Genomic DNA, 21,478 nt, shown 5'->3' with positions numbered 1-21,478 from the left:
GTACTACCTTGTGTCTGGCGATCTACGGCCCCAGAGACGACCAACTTGACTAATGCGGAGAAAATGCGAAATCATGCGTTCTTTCGAATGCGGCTCATGCAGTAATGGGTATTCGCTTCAACCGTGCATTTCAGCATTTCGCCGGGGCGCTCGACTACTGTTCCCAAGGATGCGGGATCGAATCCCGGCCTCGGCGGCCGCTTTTCGATGGAGGCGAAAAGCTAGGCGCCCGTGTGCTGTGCGATGTCAGTGCACGTTAAAGAACCCCAGGTGGTCGAAATTTCCGGAGTCCTCCGCTACGGCGTCTCTCATAGCCTGAGTTGCTTTGGAATGCTAAACCCCACAAGCCAAACCAAACCAAACATCCGAGTCTTTCGTCTCTCCCCTACTCGAGGGAAGCAGAGATTTCCCTTTTTTTCATTTTGCAACCTTTCACCTATGACAGGTGGTCCTCGCTTGTACCAAACTCGCCAGACGCCGGAGGTATCAGCACAATGTGCACGAGTACAATTTTTCGCTTTCGTAAAACTAACTCCCTCGCATAAGCTTAGGCTCTTCAGACCGAGCCAGAAATTATGTACAAACTTTCTAGAGGAGTCTCTAAATGTAATTTATTCACAAACTGTATAACTGCACCATAACATTCAACATATCGGCAGGTCATTACCCCTCGGCAGGCTTGCAGCCTCTTGCTATTAATTTTCAGGAATATTATCCACTGGTCGTCGCGAACGCGGGACAAACTTCAGAAGCACAACTTTTTTACGTACAGGAATCTCAGACCATTCCTATTAATACGTTCATAAACGTATCTTACAATATCCCAAAACGAAAATATGCCTCAGAAATCTGGACTTGAGATTAGATGCAGCGGCCGGCATGAAATCTTTTCCTACATTTTTCTTTCTTTTTTTAAATATTAATCCCTAAGAAGAAGGAAGGCAGAGGCGCCTGTGCTGTGTGCTATGTCAGTGGACGTTAAAGACTCCCAGCTTATCAAAATTGCTGCCGATTCCGCAGCCCTCCACTGAAGAGGGAGCTGTCCTGCTCACAGCTGGATAGGCAACAGTAACCGTGCCAGAATGCTCAGCGCGAGACGACAGCTATAATAGGGTCTTGAACCGAGGACCTCGCTCACGCTGAATATTTCCTTTGAGTAAAAGTTCTATAAGTATTCTTCCTCTACTACGACACTTCTTTTTCTATTTCTTAGCCGCAGTGGTGCACTGGTTACGATATCAGACTACTGCTCCGGAGTACCCGAGGGTTCGAACTCACCGCCTGCGGCTGCGTTTCGATGGAGACGAAACAAAGAGGCATCCGTGAGGTGTGCGATGTTAGCGCACGTTAAAGAACACTAGGTGGTCGAAAATACTCCGCAGTCCTCCACTACGGTGTTTTTCATAGCCTCAGTCACTTTGGGAAGTTAAACCCCATAAACTAAACCATACAGCGAACATTTTACGCCCTTCTTCATCCCTTCTCTTCTTTACGCACTGAGCAGTTGAGGCGTCCGTGCATCCAGAAGTGGGTCAGAATTTCTGTATTGTTTTGGCTATGAAAGCGTTGTGAAAGAAATATCTGTAGTACTAGCAACATTATCTTTATACATATATACTTACATCAGAAAAGTACTACACAACAACAGGCTACAGAAAACCTACAGAACTACACAGAAAATTCGGACGTTACGACAGCGCTCAAGAATAGTTTGTCATTTTGTAGCGACAGCTACACTGGCCACAGTTTCGCTGCTTCGCGTATATACTCCTACAGGTGCAGTTCTGCGCATGCGCGAGGAGCCCAGTGACGTCACAGCTCGCAGCTGGCGCCTCGCCGCCTCTCCAACCCCTCCTTTGCTTTACCATGCAGCTATGCGCATGCGCGAGGAGGAATAAGAAGAAGAGCTGTAAATAAGAAATGCTTCTCACTTTGCTGCATAACAAAATGCCTCGTCTTTAATCTCGCCACAATTAGACGTAACAGGGGGGGGGGGGGGGGGGGGACAAAAGCTAAACGACGAGGTGTAACCAAGTTAAACCTGTACCTCTCGCTACGTATATCCTGCCATAGCTGAGCTAAGCCACTGCCATTTTTTTTTTTTTTACGCAGTTCTGCAGACTTTTTTTTTTTTTTCTAAACTGGGGCAGCGCGGAGAGGGAATAGACTAAAGAAAAAAGATGTGGGGTGTAGGGAAGAAAACAACGTGCACCTTCGCGCGCCAAAGTGGACCACTGCACGCTTTAAAAGCTGAACTGACTAGGCATGAAAACCAAAACAAAAGTCATAGCCACCACCACCCGCGGCTCTTAAAATACCGCTCTGGTTGCGGGCACTTCTGCAAAAGTCGTGAATCTTGCGGGGCTGTAAGTATGGGGTGCCAGCTAATCAAGATGTCGTACGAATGGTTGTTCAAAGCTATAATAACGCTCCGAATCGTGACCCAGCACACAAAAGGGAGAATTCCCGTTGTTCACTAAACCCTCCAATCTCTTTTCGTCAAATCGGTTAACTCTAATGTGCAGCTCAAACCGCGCCAAACTGGAGCTATAGTTTCGAAGTGAGTACCTGCTAAAACTTCAAATCGAAATCCGGGCACGACTGGCGGCCAGTTTCTGTGGTCACGAGAAGTTGGAGTCGCTTATCAACGTTAAGTAAAGCTAAAGGGAACTTTATACGCTATTATGTCTCTTCTTCACGACGCTTAATATCTTCGTCAATAATCATCTCATCAGTCATGGCAATGGTAATAGTGCCCGCTTTCTCCTCATCCTTAGCGATCGAGGTGGCCATGTGCTCGGCTTAGCTGACCGAGGCGGAAGCCTTTATGGTAACCCCAACTGATGGCCAGCCGTTACTCTCCGGAGATCGCACACTAATCTGACAAAGAAAACATTTTCACAAAGGCCGCGCGATCCTTGCACTTATCACGTAATGATGGACCCTGCAGTGGTTGAAGCCAATGCTCACGGGCAGTATTCCTGCACCGGGTTTAATACTGGGGAGCTTAGTATAACAAAAATATTCCTCCACATATAGTGTAGCGCTTCTTTCGATAGTAAGTGAGTAGTTTATTTTGTCCCTCATTTTGTGGAAGCACGTCTGGCAGGGCCACGAGGGCGTTGCCGAAGGTTATACCGCACCCGGCACTGTAGCTCGCAGAATTCTCTCTCTCTCTCTCTCTCTCTCTCTCTCTCTCTCTCTCTCTCTCTCTCTCTCTCTCTCTCTCTCACACACACACACACACACACACACACACACACACACACACACACACACACACACACACACACACACACACACACACACACACACACACACACACACACACACACACACACACACACACACACACACACACACACACACACACACACACACACACACACACCTCGCCGGGGTGGCGCAGTGGTTACGGCGCTCGACTACTGTTCCCAAGGACGCGGGATCGAATCCCGACCTCGGCGGCAGCTTTTCGATGGAGGCGAAAAGCAAGGCGCCCGTGTGCTGTGTGATGTCAGTGCCCGTTAAAGAACCCCAGGTGGTCGAAATTTCCGGAGTCCTCCACTACGGCGTCTCTCATAGCCCGAGTTGCTTTGGGACGTTAAACCCCACAAACCAAACCAAACCAAACACACACACACACACACACACACACACACACACAAAAGGTGAGCTTTTGAAGTACAAAACACACAAAACACGCAAAAAAAGGGTACAAAATTCATAAAGTCAAGTGCCTTGAAGCGCACTCGTATCTGCTCAAGCGAATTTCTTTTTCTTTCAGTTCTTAGCTCCTTACTTTGAAAAACAGCGCAACAATGCAAAATTTTAGTTTCAAGTTCGCAGCTTCTTCATATAGTACCGGTTTGATTTAAATATGCTTCAGTAAAATTTGTCGGGCTAGTTGGTTCATAGTTCAATGCAATAAAAAGCTGCGCTAATAAGACACGGACGAAGGAAAGTCAGGATGTCCTTCGTCCGTGTCTTATTAGCGCAGCGTTTTATTGCATTCATTTAAACTTGCCAGCCTTTAATCAGCGGGAGCACGACTCCGCCGTCTTCACCGGCGGGGAAGAGGACGCCCTTTTCCGGTGGAAATAAAAGTTGTCCAACCAACCAACCAACCAATAGGCGATATGGAAATATCCATGCTTCCGAAATCGATACCTCCGGTGTTTTTAGCCAAGTTGGCGAGATGTCGTGTATGCAAGAATAGCAGCCGATTCCTCTCTGGAGCTTATAGTCTACTAATTACACGTTGCTCATCATCTCGAAGTTTTGTAGCTATAATAACATCCCCAGATTTTCATTAAAGGCGCCTTAAGCAGATCGGAAAAAAAATGTGCGGATAGGTGGGGATACTAGAAAAAAAAAAAGGACGAGCGCCCCCTTACGTTTCCACCCTCCGTATTCACAACCGCCGGCTTATTATCAACAAACATCTGGGCCCGAAAAGTTAACAGTTGCAACATTTCATGAAGCCTTTCGAAACGGACATTCTCAAAGCGCTGCAGTGCAACCTCCGCTTGTTCTGAACCGTGCGTTTCCCATCGGAATGCTGAACTGTTATCCGGTAGAAGAAGCAAACACAGCCGGTCGGATATGCATGGACTGCGCATCTTTGCATAAGCTTTCCAGTGAGAAAAGAGAGAGAGAGAGAGAGAGAGAACGAAAACAAAAAACAACGAACTATCTCAGTATGCCTAACATTGTTATTCACTGACGGGAAAAGCCGAGTGCTTTCGGAGAAAATAAGGGGGGACGCAGTAATCACGGCTCGTTTGGCTCAGTTCGCTTTGTCTGCCGCCCGGTTTCATAATGAGCACCCCAATGCCGCCGACGATTGTCGTTTTAGACCAGAGCTGAAACTTAATTGCCTCCTTTTCAGTTGTGTTTAGTAATACGTAAAACCAATTCATATTTAACCCTTATATTCCGCCACTCCCCCTCACCGCGTACTTCGATAGCGCTGGAATGGACCGTGTCCACGGCATATATAACAACTCTTCTCAGCGAATATGTAAATACATACAAGATTTCATGATATACATAAAAAAAAAAGAACGCTACCTCATGTGATACACGAGCACCCTGAGACTGCACACTTCAAAACAAACCTCAATTCTCGGATGGTACGTGAAAGGCGTGTATTTCAGGAAAAAATCAACCAAAGAGTGCTACGCATGGGGACGAGACAAATATGGACGCCAGGTATGTCCAAAAGCCCCGCCGGAGTGGTGCAGTGGCAAGACGCCCGACCACTGTGCCGGAGTTCTCGGGTTCGAGCCTGACCTCGGCGGCTGCGTTTCGATGGAGGCGAAACGAAGAGGCGTCCGTGTGCTGTGCGATGTCAGCGCACGTTAAAGATCCCCAGGTGGTCGAAATTACTCCGTAGCCCACCACTACGGCTCCTCTTTCTCTCTTTCTACTTTTACGCCCACCTTCCTCCCTTCCCTTACGGCGCGGTTCGGGTGTCCACAGAGCAAATGTGACAGTTACTGCGCCTTTCCCTTCCTGTAAACCAATTATTATTATTATTATTATTATTATTATTATTATTATTATTATTATTATTATTATTATTATTATTATTATTATTATTATTATTATTAATGTCCAAAACCTCGTGCTTTCACTAAGAGCTGCAAACGGTAACTGCCTGAAAAGGCCGAAGCGAAACTACAGTCGAAACGACAACACAACAAGGGCCCCGCGTGCGTGCGCGATGCACAGAGTTCGGTGTCATGCTGCGCCCAAGTCACGTGCGCTTGGTGCACAATAGAAAACAGCAAAGAAGTCGTCCTAAACAAGCACGTCACGGTTGACGCATGCGGCGAAGACCGCAGCGCGTATTGAGAGTGAGGGCCCTGCGACGCCAACGGAGCCGAGGCTCAGGGCTTCACTCCACACCGGCCTGTTATTGTTGACAGCCGGGCGTAAGTGGATACGACGCAGAATCAACCCAAGGAAGTCCACGCTCTCTACAGCCCTCTCTTTCTTCCTGCATCCCTCACTCTCAGCATACACCACCCCAGCAAAGGCTCGGACACGAAAAGCACGGGTCCGGTTTCCAACACAACAGGCCTCGATGAAGTCAGGTTGAGGGAAAACAATGGACTTCTCGTCGACGCGCCGCTCGCGCGAACGGAGGACTCGACAAAGTTTAATTATTTTTCTGACTGCTTTTAATTCCTCCCCGTGGTTCCGAAAACCTGTTCGCTCGCTTACTCTCAAGAAGCATCGCCTTTCCTCGCACGGAGGGCGGCCTCGGGGTGTTCTCAGACGACGACAGATATCAACACCAAAACAAGATCAATACCGTAGTTAATGGGGATCGAAGTTATTTATTTGTCCAAGGAAACCTCAGAGAAATTCGCGAAGCAAGAATATCTTTCGCACAAAAAAAAATAAATAAAACAAATAAATAAAAAGCTTGAATTTCGCGCCCTTCCGGCTTTAATGCGAGAATGAACGCGACAGAGCAAAAGCCAAACTGTCCTACGTAACATGACGTCGTGACATGTAGCTACGGGTCGTCGTGAAATCGCGCCGCAGAAAGGAACGCGAAGCCTCATCACCTGTCGTCGACAAGATGACTTGTTTCCGTGCGGACGCCCCGACAGAGACGTGTCCCCTGTCGAAACGTTGGCCACAGGCGCGCGAGGCGTTTCGCTTCGCTGGCTCAAGCATCCTCCCTCCTTAGACATCTCACTTGGTCTGGCGATACATGTAACAACATCCCCGTAACCATTCATCGGCCCCTTTTGACACCCCGCCGGGGTGGTGCAGTTGTAAGACGCCCGACTACTGTGCCGGAAAACCCGGGTTCGAACCCGACCACGGCGGCTGCGTTTCGATGGAGGCGAAACGAAGTGGCGTCCGTGTGCTGTGCGATGTTGTTGTTGTTGTTGTGGCTGTAGGAAGAAGGAAAAGAAAAGGCACGGGCCTGCTACTGGCTCTGTAGCTGAGCCACCTCCGCTGCCTGGTGCAGATAGAAGAGAATATAGAGAAGAAAGAAAAGGCAGAGGGAAAGAAAGACGCGCGCCGCAACAACAGCCGTCGTCCACCACCAATGGTGGCGTGTGCAATGACGGCCTACAACAGATAAAAATTCGGTGGCAGGCTAGCCCCCGCGGCAAGCGGCGGTGACCCACCTGTACCAGCCCCATCAGGGGAGAGTCAGGTCTATGTCAGCGCACGCTAAAGATCCCCAGGTAGTCGAAATTACTCCGCAGCCCTCCACTACGGCTCCCCTTTCTCTCTTTCCACTTTCACTCCCACCTTCATCCCTTCCCTTACGGCGCAGTTCAGGTGTCCACAGAGCAAGTGTGACAGATACTGCGCCTTTCCCTTCCTCTGAACCAATTATTATTCTTATTATTACTTTTGACACGAGGTCAACGTTTCCTCGATGAAGGTTGAGGTAAGAAAGGAGGGTTGAATAATAGTAATACACTCTGAAGGGCTAGTTGGTTCATATTAACTGAACGAGTGAAAATGCGCGAAAAAGACGAGACGTAAGAAACACACAGGCAGCTGCGCCTTGTTTGTGCCTGTGTGTTCTTACGTCCCGTCTTTTTCGCGCAGTTTTACTCGTTCAATTGAATAATAGCTTTTTGTGGGAGGTTCTGATCCCTGCACGCCCGTCACGTTGTGCAGTTATCAATAAAAAAGGTTCCCGCAATTTTCGCACTGCGAAGTAGAAACTAGAACGGAGCTTGCCGTCCTGCAGACAGCTTCATCCGGTCGGAACTGTCAGGTGCTGGGAGGAATGCGCGAATGGAACGTGAGGAGCTATCACTGCAGGGATCGCAATAAGCCCTGGCCGCGGCGTGTGTCGCCGGAGAAAGTGACCAAAAGTGGCCGACTTCAGTTCCCGAAGCCCTACACAGTGACAAAGGAGACAGGCCAATAAACGACAGCTAGACGATGGAAAAACAGACGACACGTGGTGGACCAATAGAGAGGCCGTTCTGCTGTCGGCGGGAAAATGGCGGTAAAGAAAGATTTGCAGAGAATAAGAAAGGTGGCAGTGTCGAAAAAAAGGAGAGAAAAAAGAAGAAACTGTGAGCAGATGCAGTGAAGAGGGGATAACAAGTGCGCGAATTGAGCTGTCAACGGTGTCAAATGCCGTCAGCTTATCGGCACGGTCGGAAGCCATGTTTATCGGCGGACCCGCGCTCCGTGTGAAGAGCGTACGGTCCGATATTGGTCCACGAAAGAACCGCTGTTTGACTCCGTGCTGGGTGTATAAGCCACTCGATCAGGAAGGCAGGAAAGAGAAGAGCAAAAGTCGGAGAAAAGAGAAAAAATCAGAGAAAAGAAAAACACGTGGGGCGACTGAAATGACAGGAGCCGACGGCGACGAAGTGCTTTACAACTGGATGGATCGAGCAATCGCTCGTGATCGCGCGTTTGAAGTATACTGCCATCGCCGTCGCACTGCAGCACAAGAGGCGAACGCAAATAAGGACGTGTCAACGTGGTGAGTTATGAACGCAAACTGAAAAGGTCAGCTTTCGGGCTTCGCACGATTTATCGCGCTCAGGACCCGAGTCAGTGAGGGCAGAAGCGTTGAGGATCGAGTGGAACACGCCTACAAAATAAAGTACTGGCTAGCTACCAGTTGGCGTATCATAAGAGCGTTCTAAATACATGGCACTTACACGCTTAGAAGCACTGGATCTAGATAACGGAGGCTGCAAGGGAGGCGTATAAGAACAAGTGGATGAACCAAGTCAGGGGTTTTGAAAGAAGCCATCTGTGCTGCGTTGTTGGCATCTTGTTTGTCTGTTTGTTTATTTTCAATTTTTTGTCGTAAGGGGGGGGGGCGGGGTTAGTAATAATTAACTCGACGTACGAGGCGAAACCAAGCATCAGAAAAGCTCTACCCCAATTGAAAAAAATTGGCTGAAGGCTTAGCTTGGTTAAGCCTGGAAGATTGCGATAGCAATACTCTTGGCTACGCCTTTTTCGGCGGCTGCGCCCCGACTACTGCGAGGAGCCGAGCCACAGCCCCATTTATCCTCCTAACGTGACGTCACAACCAGCGAGCGCCCTCTCTCGGCTGCGACACAGCGCTGTGTATGGACTCGCCGCCACCATCCGATGGCGCGAGCTGGGCGGCCCCGTCTCTCGGTCTGGCGTGACGTCACATGGTGACGTGAAAGGTCATGTATGGAGGCGCCACGACACGCCAAAGGCTCGAAGTGCTAGCAGTATTGCCTGAACTGCCCTCGCAAGTGTTAATAATAATAATAATAATAATAATAATAATAATAATAATAATAATAATAATAATAATAATAATAATAATAATAATAATAATAATAATAATAATAATAATAATAATAATAATAATCAATCAATCAATCTTTATTTAATGTGCGCAGGAACAACCATGTGGTCTTTGTGCTGCAGCACAAAAAAAAAAATGAAAAAGCGGTCTTTCTTCCCTCAAGACAAGCACTACTAAACCCGCCTCTGTCCGCCTGTATTATATGCCCCTGGCAGATCGGCTCCTTCTTCATGATCAACCTGTGCCTGGTCGTCATTGCGACCCAATTCTCGGAGACCAAGAAGCGCGAGATGGAACGGATGCGCCTGGAGCGCGCCCGCTACCACTCCAGCTCGACGCTGGCTTCAACGTCCGTCTCTGATTCGGGCTGCTACACGCAGATCATCAAGTACCTCACGCACCTCGGCCGAAGGGCAAAGCGGAGGTGGGTGTCACTCCCCCTTTCCTGTGTCGCTTTAACTGCCTACGTTCCAAGGTTGTTTCACAGGCGAACAAACCCAGATAACCTGGGCCAAAACTTTCTTTTGCGTGGCTTATAAGTGCCATGTGGCTGAAGTCGTCAAAACACATCGTTGACTTGATTATTCAATATAACTTTGTTTTTAATCTTCAGAACACCGCACAGATTTCCTCTGGCGATCGATGAGGTTTGGAGGGCGCCCAGAAACGATATTAATTCTTTCGCCGTGCATTGAAAGAACACCCCATAACTATCAGTATGCTCGTGCAATATCTCGTTGCACTCTTTAGCTGGTTTACAATTACTAGTAAAGATATTTCCATTTAGTTTCTCGGCGTTTGCCACTGGCAGCCGAAAGACGGCGCTAGATGTTGACATTTATGAAAAGTCACAAGGCAGCTCCTACTCTTTGAAGCGAGGCCGAAGGGCCTTAGAACGCGGAACTGGGAAAAAGGAATTTATGAAGACGACACATGTGTATTATGCGAGTTCTGTAGAATAAACTGAGCATCTATTACTGGAATGCGTCAGTATTCATCCGGATGTTAGTATAGACAGAGGCACTCGGACTAACGTGTAAAAGGGCACGTTTTTATTTTTATAGACTTGCAACGCATTTCCGATATGACTGCAGCTCATTGAACGAGGACCTGCATGGTACCTTTCTCGTGACTGAAGACCCTTTCACTTGCAGTTATGTAGCATTTCTGTAATAAGAGACGATAGTGATGAACTTAGACTATCTATCTGTATATGATTAATGTTGATTATGGACTAGCCTTGAGTGAAATTGTGTACGACGCGCTCTGAAACGCGGTTTGTTTCTCTGTACTGCCCACTGTTTTATTCGCAGCGTATTCGCCGCGAACTTCGCCGAGGTGAGTATGCTGCGAACTTCGCTAACTCATCTGTTTAGGAGGCTGCGAAAACTTAGATCCGCACAGGAAACCCAAGTACGATCTTATTATAAATGAAGAATCAGTGCAATACCCCAGGAACTTTCAGAATCGCATAAACAACCTGTATCGGACAACTCCTGAAGTGTTAAAATAGATCGTTTTGCTTTTGGTAGCTGAGGCAGACCTTGGGTAAGAATTGCCTCTAGTTCAGAGCTGGATAGGGCAGCCTCCCAGCCCTCAATCGTTGTCACTGAATATGGGTCATTAAGTGAACTGTGTGAGGGACCTGCCCACACAATTCACCTGATGATCATAAGCATGCAAGCCAGACTACTGTGCCGGAGTACTAGTTTTCGATCCCGACCGCCGGCTGCTGCATACTGATGGAGGCGAAACGAGGAGGCATCCGTGTGCTGTGTGATGTCGTGCACTAAAGATTCCGAGGTGGCCGAAATCACTTATCAGCCCTCCACTACGGCATCTCTTCCTCTATATACAGAAAAGTTATAACATATAATATGTATGGTTTCATGCTTAGTTAGCTCACAGGCATGCTCCGATTTGGTCACTCTGGTTGAGCTTCACGATCCGCCCGAATTGTGTTGAGAAGCGGAAATACTCTGTCGAGTATCAGTTTCATTTATGACGGGTTTGTCCGGTTTCAGTTAAACCAACCGAAGTTTCAGCATACAACAACACTGCAAGACCCGCACACAGCCTTGCAGTGTCTGCTAAAAAAAAAGGAGACCGTCGCCCTAGTGTTGGTCGGTCTACAGCGCAGTTTCAAGATTCTCTATTATTTTAATATATCTGTTTCTTTCTCGTTCATGCACAGGTTTCTACGGTGGTACAGACGGCGGAAGCGTCGCCGGGCTCTTCCACGGAGCCACCCAGAAGCGCAGCTTGCTGTGCCGGAAGTGGCTGTCTCACCAGTCTCCGCCACACACGTGCACGCCAAGTCAAGTCTGCCGGGGCACCGCGCGGAGGATGGGTGCCCGTTGGACGACCACAGTCACTATTCCTCCGGTAGGTGGCGGGCACACAGGGTTTGTTTGTTTGTTTGTTTGTTTGTTTGTTTGTTTGTAATGTAAACGCGTGAGAAGGCCACTACATGAGTGGAAAGGAAAGCACAATGCAATAGGATACAACATTTTGCTACATATGGCACATGAAAGCGACAAAACAGTACAATGAAGGTATTACCTGTAATTGAAATTCTGCGTGCGCTTAAAAAAGAAAAATGCAATTATTTCGTGCGTTTAGTAAAAAACGCTTCTTAAGACACTAGCTTATCTGTGATGATTAGAGGTCCAAGGAAGCGGCAAAACACTGAGGGACGAAGAAACCATTACTGCGTGTGCAGGGTTTATGTCTGGATTGTTTGCTGATTTGAACGCAGTCAGAGATAATACAATATTTAATCGGTCATTATTAGATAGTTTCCGATGTTTTTTCTTTATCGATAACATATAGATTACTTATTATTTTTTCTTGCACTATTGTCGCCATAATTATCATCTTATCGGCCTTAGTTATACCCTCCCCAAGGAAAAGGTTTCTCTCAAAGATCTCTGATTAGGCTACCCTACGCTAGTTGCGGCTATGTCTTCTTTCTAGTCCGTCCTTCCCTTGCAAACCACTTTGTTATTTTAAGAGGGCGTCCGTTATCTGCTGAACTGTAGCTCACAAAAGAACCGAGTTGACGAAACAAAAAATTCGGTAGACACATTACTTGTGAGAGTGCTCCCACATTCTCACACGGGGGGCCGCAATATCGCTGCAAATTTTTCTAAATTCATTACTGTTCTCATAGGTGCTGGCGTTTCTTGGTGCACGCCAGACCGCCAATACTCTGGCTTTGCCTCTACAGGGTGGCGCGAGTTTCCCTGTTAGCACCTTGGTTGGCACGGCCTGGTAGCAATATGTTGTCAAAATGCGCATGGGGCTTCATCTGAGTCTATTTCACGCAATGTTTCAGTGAGTCGAGACCTGTCATACTCAGTCACTGCGCAGCCGCAACCACAGTGCTTCCCGCTTGTATTTTACGATTATTATTATTATTATTATTATTATTATTATTATTATTATTATTATCATTATCATTATCATTATTATTATTATTATTATTATTATTATTATTATTATTATTATTATTATTATTATTATTATTATTATTATTATTATCATTATTATTATTATTATTATTATTATTATTATTATTGCGTGTGTACCATCCGCGAGAGAAACAACGAATGAACGCAACCAGAGAAACCGATGCCAACGCCCCCTGGCGCAGTCTACTTAAGCAGTGTCAACCCTCACGACAGCTTCGACTGTTGGCGTTTCTCGCTCACTCCGGCTTCATTGCATGGTGCGACACTACTCTTCGTTAAAGAGAACAGTGCTTTGAAGAAGCATAGATCAGAATTGAACTGCATACGGTATAACCACGTATAGCCACGACAAAAACAGAAAAAAAAAACATTCATTAATTCAAACTCGGGCTGTGAGCGAAATCAAAGTTGTTGTTGTTGTTATGGCTGTAGGAAGAAGGAAAAGAAAATGCACGGGCCTGCTACTGGCTCTGTAGCTGAGCCACCTCCGCTGCCTCGTGCGGACAGAAGAGAAAATAGGGAAGAAAGAAAAAAGAAGAGGGCGAGAAAGACGCGCGCCACAACAACGGCCGTTGTCCGCCACCACCGAAGCGAAGCGGTGGCGGGTGCAATGACGGCCTACAACAAATAAAAATTCGGTGGCTGTCTAGCCCCCGCCGCAAGCGGTGTTGACCTACCGTCCCAGCCCCGTAGGACCAGGAACTGCCACCCTTCACGCTGCTTGAATAGAATTGTTCTAGCAAGCTGTTTGAATAGCATCACGTAAGATGTGGCTGATGCCGACATGGAGGACGCATGTCCAGCGCGATAGCCGACTCGCGGCCATTCACCCACTGCTGATATGTGTCACTCCGTGGTTTAAAACCAGCAACAACCGCGCTATAATCTCCAGCGGTGGTCGGCTAAAGTGCTCCGCGCCTTTGATCTCGCCCATTATGCTGGTAAAACGTTTTAAAAGAAAAGAAACCTCCATTTGGAGACGCCCTGCTTTGGCAGGAAACTTTCTTTTTTTTTGTTTTGCCTCGTTTCTAGAAATTCCTGAGGCTCGCAAATTTTGACGCAAAGTAACCCACCGTCCGGTCGACAGCAAATAAGGGCGCCTCGATGTGTTTCTTCAAGATTACGATTTCCCCACATAGATGGCGCCATGTAAAAGGGACTCACTAGGAGGCACCCTAAAAGGCTCACCAGGGAGCACCCACATACGTTCTCATCACTGGCTGCGTCAAACGTAATAATACTCGGAAAAAATGTGCGCCTTTTCTTCTCCTTTTCCAAAACCTTTCAAACGCAGCCGCTAAGCTCAAGATGTGTGCGCTCGCTGCTTAAGCAAGCACTTCGACACAGGCTACTTTACCAGGTCCCCTCTCTCGGTTCTTGATTAACCGAAAAGGACCACTGATCAAAAAAATCCGCCAACGTTAACAACGTTCGTTGGCGTGTGTCTCAAGCCTGGCCCGCATAAAGCGTTTTTCGCATCCGGAAAGGTATGCATGCATTAGAGACTTCATATGTTTTTAAGCGTGGGACTATATTTTTTGACAAGCTATATATATTTGCATTTTATTAGGTTTTTTGAGTTAATCACCACGGGCACGGTGGAAATTTGGAGAGCAAAGAGAAAAACACCCTACTCCATTGCCACCGCACCACTGTAATCATCGTAAATCCATAGTAACATAACCACGCTAGCGAAAGGAGAGAACTGGAATTAATAGGATATTTCATGCTTGCCTGGCAACTTTTTTTCTTTAATTCTCTAAGCGCTTTATTTGTGCGTTCCTCATGTGACGTGGTGCGCCTCATCCTTTGCTTCTACTAGAAGGCACTAGCTTAATTCTGTGTCCATCGCGCCTCTGATCCCTACTGAAAAAATTGTATGAGACATTCACCTCACATTTTCTCACACAGTCTCACTCAATTCACGTAAGAAATCACATACAAGTCGCATATGATTGCGTAATTGATCTCATAGTTTCTTGCACAATAACATAAATTATGGAAGATATTTTATGATAATGATGTGCACCGTATGAAAGTCATGTGATTTGATGAGATTGTGTGAGGTTATTGCCCCGTAGAACTTTTCGTTTTTCGTAGGGATATGACTCCCCGTTTTATTCATGACCTCGATAACAAAGAAAAATTGTCTAAGAAAACTCTGCCCCTAACATCATATGATCTCAAGCCCTTTCCACCGGCGTAGACTTTATTTCTTTATTTTCTGCTCCCATTACATCCTACGTTTCGGCCTCCACGAGCCTGATACGCGCTCGACTTCATCACAAAGAGCTGCATGAAAATGCGCCAATACAACCACTTCTGCGTGGACCAGCATCATTCATGCATCCCTGGCTGTTATGAGACTGCATCGCATTGCGTCTACGCTTATCGCTGTCTGCCATAGGGTTGAAACGGTCTCGAGCAGAGCACCCTTGTGCCAGACAAAACAAGCGTCACTCGGGGTACGTCGTCCACACGATCGGACACTCACGCAACCCGAAGACACCCGCTGCAATCCGGCATTCTGAAGAGGAACCATACATCCGCTGTTCCCGGCGCCGGAGGACACCCCCGCCATTCCCATCATGATTCCCATACCATCCCTTCCTCCGCTTCCTGCTACGCTGGAATCTCAGCCAAGCCACGCACCGACAGGCCTATGAGATGACGTGGTGGGCGAAAACGGGTAACGTGAGTGCAGGATCGCTGACTTAGCGGACGTGGCCGCGAATGGGGTATGCGACGCAAAAGCACGCTAGAGCCCCCGCGGGCGCGGTCGGTCCGTCTTTCACACGCGTCGCATCACGCTGCACGTGTTCTCGTCCCAGCCCTCTCGCTCAGAGCGACGTCAACATGCTTCACTGTCGATGAAGCTATTGGATCATGAGCGCCATGTACGGAATGTGTCCGCAATGAATGTGTAGCTTATGTTGAGTATAATACCAACAAGTGTTCTATCGATGAATACCTTATGTCGAGTATAAATGCACTAGATTAATTACAAGCCTCAATTAATTGCCCTTAATTCGTCAATTGCGATTAAGTTTAAATTTAAGCTACATCGCTAGGTCATATATACTTGGATAGCTTATGTCGAGTATAATTGCTCTGATATAATTTGAGATGTTAATTAGTCCTCGTTTATTAGGTAATTGTGGATAGGAATTAAACTTAACGCTACAGCATCATGTCATTATCGTTGAATAGCTTATATCGAGTACGGTTGCACTACACTGATCGAAGGTCTTAGTTGTAAACCGTTAATTAAAGTTCTTTGAGCTTAAAAATTAAGCATTAGCCTACATACGTCAAGTCGTATATCGAATTTTGGTCACATTTTTCTTCTTGTTAATGATGCGTAAATCATTCCTGTGTATTGATCTGCACGCAGTTTTCGCCTACGACCGCTAAATGATTAATAACTAAATTTTCTTTTCTTACCAGTTTCGGTTTGGACAGCAGAAAGACGGCTGTGACGTCACAATCATGTCTTGATGCGTGGCTTGAAAAAAACGGCGATATAATCGCTCATTCTTCACTTGTAGTGATTCCTATTCTAGGCTGGCTTTATTATTTTAGTGAATCGAAATGACACGGAAATGATTATATTGTTGTATTTTCATCCTTGGCATGACCTAGACTTAACTGTGACGTCACAGCCATCACTCGGTTGTTGAAACCGAAACCGAAACAAGTGAGAAAAGAAGTTCGATTATAAATTAATCAATAGTCGTAGGCGAATGTGACGTGGTGATTCCGTATACAGTAATCTCCTAGACATCAATACAAATGACAAAACACGAACCCAAAAATTAGGTGTCTATAGTATTTTAATATCAGTGCCGCGAAAATTCGTTCAGTGCACTGTGTAGTTAAGAACACTACGTTATGGCAGTCACCTTCGATTTGGACGTCCTCAACCTACTTATACTTTCAAGGGAACAATTAAAAGGGCGATCCAAGTGTATTTCGAGATCCACAGCGGCGAACAACAGAATGCCAGTCACCGTCACCGCGTACGCCCGGAGTTGCTCAAGACAAATCCTCGCCCTGAGGCAACGCCAAGCGCGCCCTAACAAACGCGCCAATCGGTACGAGATCTGAGTGTACACAATGCCTCGGCATCACGCAACACTTCGCTCCTCCCCATCACGCGCCCAAAGGGATCGTGATTGAATTACGATTGGACAAATGGATACAATGCGGGTCTAATCCTGCCTGCGCTAACGAAGTCCTGCCTCGCTAGCGGTGTCTGCGAGATTTGTCAGAGATTTAAACAAATGTTTCAACTAGTGCCGGATTAACAGGGATGAGGACCCGGTTCAAAAATATTTGGAGTGATCCTATAAACCCCATCCGACCTTTCAGACCATGTTGTCATGTTTGAGATTTGACGCGCTTTAGGATTTCCTACAGGGAACCCACACAGACCACTAAAACTATCTTGTATATTTTTTCATTTATTTGGACAAGTACAAAATTTGTTATTTTGACTCACCATCCGACGAAAAGGTTTTGAAACGTTTTACATTGCAATACCGAAGCTTTAATTTTAACTATGTAATTTGACTATTCCTTCCTAAACATTGAAGGCCGCCATTATTTTCATCTCAGAACGGAGCGCCCGGTTCATTTGAACCCTTTGGACCATGGATAGTGCGGCCCTGGTTGCAAAGTGTATACAAGTACCCGGGACCCAGAAATGGAAACCCCGTCAAACCGCTTTATATCCTCGTGTCCGAGCACAAAACGTCTTTTTGTACGCACCGCTCCGCGCGGATAAGTCCCAGCATGCCGAGAGATAGTCGTGTGTGGAAGGGTTGTACAGGCAATCTGCAAGCCCTACTTTATTTCGTCTGGCACAGGTCAAGCGGAACACACAGAAGTCCGACTGGACAGTTGAATAACACGCTAAATGGCATAAGGGAAAAAAAAAAAAAACATTTGCCGAAACCAAAGGAAGTAATGCAAAGTGGATGACGTAATCAATTTTGGAGCTAGCTCAGCAGGAAGCAGAAGATAACCGCACGCCAGAGGCGGGATTCAGGCCCGCGACCTGAACTAGAATGGCGGCCATCGCGCAGCGTTCACCATACAGACATGACGGCAGGCGTGGTACTTCCTGTTGTGGTGCAAGTTCTGCGTGGCACTAGGATGAAGGTTCAAGACGGCCAGACGTACACGCAAAGTCTTTTCCGATACTCGTGGCACCAAGACTGTCAGAACGAAGCTATCGCTAATGAAGAAAAGTTCTGAAATAATTCACTAAGAAAGAGGCCAAGTTTGAGGTATCAAAAAGAACAGGCGAATGCTGCTTTCTCTATAGATGTCGAGTTGGCCTATAACGAGCCCTTCACCACACTCCTATTCTTGTATACGGTCACACCAAACGGGAGTAACACACTGCAGAATAGCTCAACAGGAGCTTGAATAATAATAATAATAATAATAATAATAATAATAATAATAATAATAATAATAATAATAATAATAATAATAATAATAATAATAATAATAATAATAATAATAATAATAATAATAATAATAATAATAATAAAGACGAGGAAAAGATACAGGCACAAAGCCTCACGCATGGGACGAAAACGAGCGTATATGCGAACATAACGGCAGCCGCCGCCAGGTTGGTTGCAAGGAACCAAAGGAGATGAGTACAGGCATGACGTTAATCAATCATTTCAAATAAACTATACCAGGACCGAAAACGTCGCGCCTATGTAAGGCGAGCAACGAACGTTCATCAACCAAGTCAGGACGAAACGGCTTGAGTGGAAGAACCCCCCCCCCCCCCCCCCCCCCCCCATTTAAAAAGGGCCTTCACAAAAATATCATGTTTTATGCACCGATATGGAAACGAGAGGTTGTAATAGTGTTTCTATGCATATGTTCCACTATGCGCCAGAGAGAGAGAGAGAGAGAGGGTGAGTGAGTGAGTGAGTGAGTGAGTGAGTGAGTGAGTGAGTGAGTGAGTGAGTGAGTGAGTGAGTGAGTGAGTGAGTGAGTGAGTGAGTGAGTGAGTGAGTGAGTGAGTGAGTGAGTGAGTGAGTGTCAGCGTTAGTGTGAACCGTCCACGTAAATAAATATGAAAAAAATGTGGCAGCTGTAAATGCCACGGCCGTCAGGGGAGCCAACGCACGAGGTGTTACCTCCTCTGCCTAGAAGGAAGCGCGAGCGATAAACGAACAAAGCGCTTGCACCGCGTTGCGACAGAGGAGGCAAATGTGGCATCGATCAGTACGCAGTTCCATGACGCACGATGCAATGTCACTGAACTTGATCGTCATTTCAACGACGCCAGTGGCGGCAACGAACCCGATCGCGTATGATGGGTCATCAATCAAGTTGGCGCTGGACTCAAAAAAAAAAATGCAGAATATGCACTTGATTGTCGTCGCAATGGGCTGTTTGTCTCACTCGGGCGCGGAAAATTTAGTGCTGACACAGAACTCCCGAGACATGACCACTCCCCAGAACAAAAAAAGAAAAAGGATTAATGCGACACTTAAGCTTCGCCGTTAAGAATATGACGCAGTAGCGTTTCACACACAGGGACAACGTCTTTCCACCTTTTTTTATGCTCCTTAATTTTTATGTACACCGATACTTAGCGTTAGTAAATATTGTCTTTCCATTCTAAGCATTCGTAATGTATTTTTTCCAATGTTTCACATTTTAAGCTTCCTTAATAAGCATTACGAAGCATTAGTTTTCATTTCGAGCATTCTGACACTTGATTCCCTATTTTTTTCCAATTTTTCATATTTTACCTTTAATTGATCTATTACACAAACTACACTTTCGTAACTAGCATGAGCAAGCATTGACCTTTTATTCCGAGCAATGTAACACCTTTTAAGCCCCCTTTTTCGAATATTTCATTTTTTTTTTCAATTATTGAGATTATTTAATTCCTCGATTATTAACTACAAATTTCTTAATTGGCATCATGAATCATTGGCTTTACATTCTGAGCATGCTGACATCACTCCCTTTTCACCCATTTTTTCTGTTTCTTTTCTTTAATTCATAAATTAATAAATTAATGACAATAATTAATTAGATATCGCCAATCATACGCCAATCAAAACATAAATTACTAGAACCACAAATTACTATGATACGATTTTTTTTACGCCGCACCGAATAGTATTTGAGACAGGCGGTGCCGACAACTGCTACAACTAGTACAACCATGACGTTGACGGCGCTTCGGGTGCTCTATAAGCTATAGCTTAAAAAGAATACAGAGCATACCACTTCTAGCATCGTAGAAGTCGTAGCCAGAGGGCACCATTGTGCGGTCAGGCCACGTATGGAGAAGAGAGAAGGAGGCAACAAGGGCGCGTAAACAAAAACCACGGGGAATAAACATAACAATACGTCGCGACAGCAAGCATACACCATTAAGGCGAAAGCCTCATGCTGTCGTGGAAAAAATGTGTCCCGCTTTTGCGGCGGCTCTGATTGGCCGAGGAGGGATGACGTCATAGAGGTCTCGACCAATCACAGAGCCCCACCACAGTATGCGCGAATGCGTGCCTCATATGACCATACGTCAATGACTGACCAATCACTAATTAATTATTACAAAGCAATGTCTAATTAAAGAATTCATTAATGAACTATTTATTAATTATATATTACTTAGTGCCAGTTGCGCAGCAGAATGCGGCACTCAAGCTTTCGCCTTTCACTACTTCAGTCGCTAAAGTCCATCGTAATTTTTTTATAACAAGCTATATCCTTCAACTCGTAACTAACGACAGCACACAAAATGATGAGCCCGTGATGAACGGGATGGAAAGTGAGTGTCGAGTTTAGTTAAGAGCTTTGCATAGACAATTCCTGCATGAGTGGTTAACTTATTTTTTCTTTACAGCGATCCATCACGTCCCAAGGCAGTCACAGGACAGAGGCGACACAGTGTGTCTATTATTGAGCCGCCGCGGAAACTGGCTTCGCGCACTCGAGAGCGACACCGCTCAAAACCAAACCGCAGAAGGACCCCGAGTGGCGACGTCACAATGAAGCGGGCAGGTTGGCTAAAGCGGAACGTTAGCCTCGGGACTCGCGAAGGCCATCAGTGCCGTAGAGGAGACCGTAAGGGAAGAAGTGGAACAAGGTAGCGCTCGCGACTCTCGGAGGTGAAAATAAAAGAAGAAAGAAAGAAAACAAAGTTCGACAGAGCGTCACATATCGACCTCCAGCCGATATGCGCTTGTGAGTGCGGCTAAAAGCGACCGGAGGACGTATCGTCGCCCCGAACAAAAATTAAAAAAAAAAAAAGACAGTAAAAGAAACGGGTTCAGCAGCAGTAGCAGCAATGCGTAAGTGAAACAGGCTACGGTTCTGTTCTGCATCCTTGCCGGCATAAAAAACATAATGTGGAAATGCCATATATATATATATATATATATATATATATATATATATATATATATATATATATATACGTTTTAAACAATTTAGCAGAAAATACATATAATATGAGAAGATTGTGTATCTAGCATTATTGTGATAAAGCGTTTGACTCAGCCGAACGATAATACATACATACATACATACATACATACATACATACATACATACATACATACATACATACACACACACACACACACATACATACATACATACATACATACATACATACATACATACATACATACATACATACATACAT

The 21,478-nt window shown here is 45.9% G+C and overlaps 2 protein-coding genes across 2 annotated transcripts in view; one reads left to right on the top strand and one right to left on the bottom strand.

Moving 5' to 3' along the window:
* The window catches only part of LOC146189763 (receptor-type guanylate cyclase Gyc76C-like), a 266,102-nt gene that overhangs the window by 186,729 nt on the left and 57,895 nt on the right, over positions 1 to 21,478 (bottom strand). The gene's annotated exons all lie outside the window — the stretch shown is intronic.
* On the top strand, positions 7,415 to 16,188 carry LOC146189764 (voltage-dependent T-type calcium channel subunit alpha-1H-like). The gene is made up of 4 exons (XM_084605338.1): positions 7,415 to 7,426; positions 9,517 to 9,725; positions 11,496 to 11,686; positions 16,169 to 16,188. Exons 1-4 carry the CDS (start codon positions 7,415 to 7,417, stop codon positions 16,186 to 16,188), a joined length of 432 nt encoding a protein of 143 aa, XP_084461464.1.

Source organism: Amblyomma maculatum, chromosome 5 (genome assembly GCF_055883805.1).
Source record: "Amblyomma maculatum isolate TAMU_Amacu chromosome 5, ASM5588380v1, whole genome shotgun sequence".
Taxonomy (NCBI): Eukaryota; Metazoa; Arthropoda; class Arachnida; order Ixodida; family Ixodidae; genus Amblyomma; species Amblyomma maculatum.
This window is presented reverse-complemented; position numbering and strand designations above follow the sequence as displayed.